General features: G+C 34.4%; 1 protein-coding gene across 1 annotated transcript in view; it reads left to right on the top strand.

Annotated features, from left to right (window-relative positions):
* LOC137614810 (putative N-acetylated-alpha-linked acidic dipeptidase) overlaps positions 1-6,877 on the top strand; it is a 154,387-nt gene extending 147,510 nt beyond the window's left edge. The window contains exon 16 of the mRNA XM_068344474.1: positions 6,396-6,877. Coding sequence (XP_068200575.1) covers positions 6,396-6,594 — 199 coding nt within the window. The 3' untranslated portion in view covers positions 6,595-6,877. The remainder of the gene's footprint in view (positions 1-6,395) is intronic.
* Positions 6,878-7,246: the final 369 nt, after the last annotated feature.

Genomic DNA, 7,246 nt, shown 5'->3' with positions numbered 1-7,246 from the left:
AAAGTCTTGGTGGATTGTTTGGCTACCATGTGCATGATTTTTTTTTTAGTTAAAATGTCGTTCATCACCACGAGGACCATTTTACCGCGAGTGCCCCTTTTTCATTTTTTTTTCATTTTTTTGCCAAGTCATTTTTCCGTAAGATATTGCCAAATAGTGTCGTAAAACTTTTGCTTGTTTAGTGTTGGAAAGTGTGTCTAGATGATCTGGCTACCCTTGCATGACTTTGTTTTTGTCAGATACGACGTAGTTATTGGTATATTGGGTATTTAACTGCGGTTACCAATTTCTGTTTTTTTTTCAATATTTGTAAAAATTACTACGTAGTAAGGAATTGCCGCATATTATTAATTTTTTTTTCATGTTTGTGTTAGAAAGTGTGCCTTGATGGTTGGGCTAACACGTGCATGTCTTTTTTTTTTTATCTGAGATGCCGTATATTAGAATGTCGGGCATTTTACCGCGAGTACCCCTTTTTCATTTTTTTTCATTTTTTTGCCAAGTCATTTTTCCGTAAGATATTGCGAAATAGTGTCGTAAAACTTTTGCTTTTTTAGTGTTGGAAAGTGTGTCTAGATGATCTGGCTACCCATGCATGACTTTGTTTTTGTCAGATACGACGTAGTTATTGGTATATTGGGTATTTAACTGCGGTTGCCAATTTCTGTTTTTTTTCAATATTTGTAAAAATTTACTACGTAGTAAGGAATTGCCGTATATTATTGATTTTTTTTCATGTTTATGTGTTAGAAAGTGTGCCTTGATGGTTGGGCTAACACGTGCATGTCTTTTTTTTTATCTGAGATGCCGTATATTAGAATGTTGGGCATTTTTCCGCGAGTGCCCCTTTTTATTTGTTTTGCATTTTTTTGCTTACTCATGTTACCGTAAGGAATTGGCAAGTAGTGTCGCAAAACTTATATTTTTATAGTGTTGGAAAGTGTTTCTAGATGATCTGGCTACCCATGCCTATTTTTTTTTTAACCAGATATGGCGTATATATAAGTATGTGTTCGATTTTCCTGTGATTGCCATTTTTTCGTTTTTTCCCATTTCTTTCAAAATTACTACGTACTAAGGAACTATCACAGAGTGATGATTCATTTATATATTTATTTGTCGGAAAATGTGCCTTGATGGTTTGCCTAGCACGTGGCTGAAATTTTTTTTTTCTGAAATGCTGTATATTAGAATGGCCATTTTTCCACGAGTGCCCCTTTTTATTTGTTTTGCCTTTTTTTGCTTAGTCATGTTACCGTAAGGAATTGGCAAGTAGTGTCGCAAAACTTATAATTTTATAGTGTTGTAAAGTGTTTCTAGATGATCTGGCTACCCATGCCTATCTTTTTTTTTTAGCCAGATATGGCGTATATATAGGTATGTGTTCGATTTTCCTGTGATTGCCATTTTTTCGTTTTTTCTCATTTCTTTCAAAATTACTACGTACTAAGGAACTATCACAGAGTAATGATTCATTTAGATGTTTATTTGTCGGAAAATGTGCCTTGATGGTTTGCCTAGCACGTGGCTGAATTTTTTTTTTCTTAAATGCCGTATATTAGAATGTTAGCCATTTTTCCGCGAGTGCCCCTTTTTATTTGTTTTGCATTTTTTCGCTTAGTCATGTTACCGTAAGGAATTGGCAAGTAGTGTCGCAAAACTTATATTTTTATAGTGTTGGAAAGTGTTTCTAGATATCTGGCTACCCATGCCTATCTTTTTGTTAGCCAGATATGGCGTATATATAGGTATGTGTTCGATTTTCCGGTGATTGCCATTTTTTCGTTTTTTCCCAATTCTTTCAAAATTACTACGTACTTAGGAACTATCACAGAGTAATGATTCCTCTAGATGTTTATTTGTCGGAAAATTTTGTTTACTTTTTTTTTGATTGAATATCATCAAATTTTTTTAGCTAAAATATATTGTTTTACATTTTTTTTTTTTTTTATTTTATTTCCCTTCAAAAAAAATTTTTTGGGTCAGAATTTTAATTTTATAGTCGTAAAATAATCTACAATTATCCAGCAACCCACCATACAATTTTTATGCATATCCAATAATAATTAGATTAGTAAATAACACCTTGAAATTGACATACCCTTCCTGCATTTCAAGTGGCAGATTAGGGAGTCTGAGTCAGTGTGGTTGGCGGCCATTTTGTGGACATATCCGAAGCGTAAGCTGCCCTATCTATATATATTCTTGTTCCCTATAGAATTTGTGATATTTTGGTATATTTTTACCTGCATAAATATCATATTATATATTAAATATATGTATTTTTTTACGAAATTTCTAAGTACTCAAAAAATTACCTTTAGATATGGCCCCTGATATAAATGTAATTTACAAAATAATGAAGATTTTTTTACATATTTCTATTTTAGGATAACATATGTTTATTCCCTAAAAAAATTAGCCACTTCCTATTTCATTTGGGTACCCAAAAAAATTCATGAAATTTGGACAAATTTTTTTGGCCAAAAAAAGTTACCCTTTTTTTCTCATTTCAGATCTTCACCTCCATGGGTCTGACTTCATCCAAAATACATCAAGATGTGTCCTAAACATTCAAGAATCAATTCCTAAAAGGATTTGTGTATATATGTATAAACTTTTTTTTTATGAATTTTTATGTCAGGTCTTTTTTTTCTACTTAATTTTTTAAAATATTTATAATAAATAGTTTTTCTGCAGATGAGTAGTATTTATCTTTACAGTTGTTTTAAGCATGCCTTGAAGTTTTTTTTGGCAAAAGAAAAAAGGAGGTTACTGCAAAAACTGATTTTTCAAGAATTTTTTTTGGCGTCGGGGTCGTTCGCGTCCGAGTATACCCTTAAAGGGGTGTCCGAGGAGCGTACCTATCCAGGGTTAAAGAAAGATAAAAACAAGTATACATGGGTAAGAGTGGCAAATGGAAGAGTAGTAGAAAAGGCATTAATGGATTATGTGTTGATAACTTAGAGAATGTTTGGAAGATTCAAAGACGTGGACGTTTTTAGGGGTATAGCCAACAGTATGTCTGATCATTTTTGGTGGAAGGATAATTAGTTGTAGCAAAAGAGTGGGGGGAATAGAGTAAGTGGATGTAAAAGGGAGCTAGTGAGGGTTGAAGAGCTAATAAAACCGGGGGTAAAAAGTAAATATCAAGAAAGGTTGAAAATGTCATATGACGAAGTGAAAGTAAGAGAAACTGGTAATTTAGAGGAGGAGGGGAAGTTAGTAAAAGAAAATTTTGTTGGGATTGCAAGTGATGTGTGTGGCAAGAAGTTTGTTGGAGGCAGCATGAGGAAGGGCAGTGAATGGTGGAATGAAGGAGTGAAGGTAAAAGTGGAAGAGAAAAGGAGGGCTTTTGAAGAATGGCTGCAGAGTAATAGTGTAGAGAAGTATGAAAAATATAGAGAGAAAAAATGTGGAAGTAAAGCACAAGGTAAGCGAGGCAAAGAGGGCAGCTGACCTGAGGTGGGGTCAGGGATTGGGTCATTCATATTAAGAGAATAAGTAGTAGTTTTGGAAAGAAGTGAAGAGAGAAAGGAAGGCTGGCTCAAGTATTGAAGAGACAGTGAAAGATAGAAATGAAAGGTTGTTAAAGGGAGAGGCGGCAAGGAAGAGGTGGACGGAATATTTTGAAAGTTTACTGAATGTTGAGGATAATAGGGATGCAGATATAATTGGTGTTGCAGGCGTTAAGGTGCCGGTGATGGGAGATGAGAATGAGAGAGAGATTACAGTAGAGGAAGTGAGGAGAGCACTAGATGAAACAAGAGTAGGAAAGCATCTGGTATGGATGGTGTGAGAGCCGAGATGTTGAAGGAAGGGGGTGTGACTGTACTTGAATGGTTGGTGAGATTGTTTAATATGTGTTTTGCGTTGTCAATGGTACCAGTAGATTGGGTTTGTGCATGTATTGTACCACTATATAAGGGTAAGGGAGATGTGCATGAGTGTTGTAATTCAAGGGGTATTAGTTTGTTGAGTGTAGTTGGAAAAGTGTATGGTAGAGTACTGATTAATAGGATTAAGGATAAAACAGAGAATACAATCCTAGAAGTACAGGGAGGGTTTAGAAGAGGTAGGGGTTGTATGAATCAGATTTTTACAGTTGGGCAGATATGCGAGAAATATTTTGCAAAAGGTAAGGAGGTGTATGTTGCGTTTATGGATCTGGAGAAAGCGTATGATAAAGTTGATAGGGAAACAATGTGAAATGTGATGAGGTTATATGGAGTTAGTGGAAGGTTGTTGCAAGCAGTGAAAAGTTTCTACAAAGGTAGTAAAGCATGTGTTAGGAGAGGAAATGAAGTGAGTGATTGGTTTCCGGTGAGAGTGGGGCTGAGACAGGGATGTGTGATGTTGCCGTGGTTGTTTAACTTATTAACTTGTATGTTGATGGAGTGGTGAGAGAGGTGAATGCTTGAGTGCTTGGGCGAGGATTAAAACTGGTAGAAGAGAATGACCATGAGTGGGAGGTAAATAAGTTGTTGTTTGCAGATGATACTGTACTGGTTGCAGATGCGTCAGTAATTAATCAGATTTTGTCAATGGTTTTGATCATATTGCCTGTGAACTTTCTCATGATAGAATAGTGTTCGATTCAGAGAAGTCTTTTTCAAAACAATGGAGCATGCAGTAGTAAATCTTTACTATAGAACTATTTATGGAAAGTTAGTGCTATAGGTCAGTAGAGCATCAATGCGTGTAGTGTAGAACAACTACTAGTTGGCCCAGTAATATTGAAACGTCACCGTTCCTCTTCTAAGTAAACGACCATCGTACTTTGGCCTTTGGCATGTGTGCCAATAAAGATCTGTGGAGGTTGGTAGTCGCCAAGTACTGTTTCTCATTGAAATCCCTTTTGGTTGTATGACCAAAGAAAAAGAATTATTGGTATGGCCACTACAACTTCTGTAGAGGTTCTGATGAAATGCAAGTAGTGCCCTTTTATGTGTTCTTTTTATCAAGGTACTGTTGGTTTGGCACTTTTATTTGACCATCTTAATTTGCCTTCACGACTCTGATTGGCCTCTCCAATGGCAAGCCACATGGATCAAATTCCATGCACTCTATTCATATTTCCAAGTATTCATCCTTTTTAAAAATATGGGTTACAGCTCCAGACAAATTTGAGCCCTGGAATTGCTTTAGAATTTCTTCTCCTCGTCCAAACTCCTTTCAGGTATTCATATATAGAAATCTGGAGGTTTGTTCAGTTTTGATAATTTAGTGAATGTTGCACACTCATCAGGTGAAGGCAAAGTTGCGAGTTTTACTATTAAATCTGTTTAGTTGAGCATTTTATTTTCGAAGCTGCTATTTTCTAAGATTACTCAATGCATAATTGTTTGCAAAATATAATTTTCATCAGAAAAACGTCCATGTTTAATGCATATTTTTATTTCCCATCTTGAAGTTTTCTACGGTAAAAGACGTTAAATATATGTGCTGATTGGCCATAAATTATAGATACCAGCGCCTGACAATACAGCCCAAATCCACAAATTCTAAATCTTGTCCAATGCTACATTAAAGAGATATTTTGTTCAAGGGTAAAACTTAATTAATTCAACATTGAATATGTTAATTCCAAATTTTCATGAATAAGACTGGATTTCAACATTTTGTTTGCTTATATGCACTATTTTTTAAAAAGTAAATTTCAATGGTGAAACTGTCCATTGCAGTATTTGTTTGCAAAGTTACTACTATTTAAGGATGGAGTTTGCGCAAAATTAAAACTTATTGCAAAAATAAGTTTTGGTTCAATGGAATATTTTAAAAGAAAAATTCTTTTAAAATTAAAGTGTTCGAATGCAATATTGCATATTTTTAAAGGATAAGGTTCTTGGGTATTATGTTCAGTGCAATTTTCTATAAAGATAATTGCAGGTTTTAAGGTTCTGCTGTTAAATATTTTTGTCTGGAAGAATTCAAAATTTTCAATGGTAGAATAATGCTCTATGGAACACTTGTTTTGCAAAATCTAAAATTTTAAGTTGTATGATTAGCAAAATTTGCATTAAAAAAAAAAAAAAAAAAAAAAAAAAAAAAAGGTAATTCTAGAACTCTAACGAAATGGTGAAGTTCCGAGCTCTTACCAAAATCTCCCAAGTTTGAAAATAAGACAGTCAAAGATATGAGAAGATTTGATCGGGAGTGTTCCGTACAGTTTAAGATCAGTGAATTTATGGGAAAACTTTTAGCAAAATCACTTTCTAGACTGTTTCGATTACAATCTGAAGTTATAGGAATATTGATTAGAAAATTCTCCTCTTATGAAGCAGAACCAAGTTATTTAATTATTTTAGCACAATCTGTACCGCTTAAAAATTAAGACAGATTAAGTTAATCTTCTCTTTGAATAAGCTCATTTCCCTTTTCTGCCTCCTGAACAGCCACATCGTGACTGCCCCAAGCCAAAAGGACGCCTATTCAGGAACAGCCTTCGCAGGGCTCACAGATACCCTCGGTGCCATTGTCGAAACTCCTGAAGATGAACGGGACGTCCTCTGGAGAACCTTCTCGCAGCATTTAGCTGCTGTAACGCACCTGTTAAGCACTGCTGCCAAGGTCCTAACTGACGACCTCTGGTAAATGATAATTTTCTCCAAATTCCTCCAGGTGTTTCAGTTTGACAAACTTGTCACTAGCAAAGACAAGTGTATGTTTTTATCCTTTTTAATATGAGGAAAGATTAATGAGGATTTGTTTTTAGCGTTTTAGACTGATGAATTATATACTGTATGAATAAATGGGTTGGTATGTAAGGTAACCCCCCACACTTTAAGAAATATGCTATTTCTCAATATTTTATGGTAAAGAGAATTCAGACTGTGATAGCTTTAGTATTTTGATATTAAAAGACTAATCAAAATTATATATGCATTTTAATGAAAAAAATTAAATTTATACTTTAGTATTGTATATAATTTTGAAAACTTACTAAATTGAATAGGGGAGTTTGAATTTATTCTAAAATCTGCTTGCTGGCTAAAATTTAGAATGAGGATTTCTCACTCCAACAGACTTCAGGAAGAGCTCTCCTTGATGTACCGGTATATTTTAACCAACCATATATAAATCTGTTTCTTTAACTTACATCCTTTGAATAGTGTAGTTGGAGCATGTAATAGTTTTAATTAATTCTGATGGATTGATTCATATGAATACATAACCTTTAAATGGACACGGTTAGAATGAATAAAAATTAAGACATTCCATTAATCTAATATGTCTTTATTATGCA

The sequence above is a fragment of the Palaemon carinicauda genome, chromosome 21 (assembly GCF_036898095.1).
Source record: "Palaemon carinicauda isolate YSFRI2023 chromosome 21, ASM3689809v2, whole genome shotgun sequence".
In the NCBI taxonomy this organism is placed as follows: Eukaryota; Metazoa; Arthropoda; class Malacostraca; order Decapoda; family Palaemonidae; genus Palaemon; species Palaemon carinicauda.
This window is presented reverse-complemented; position numbering and strand designations above follow the sequence as displayed.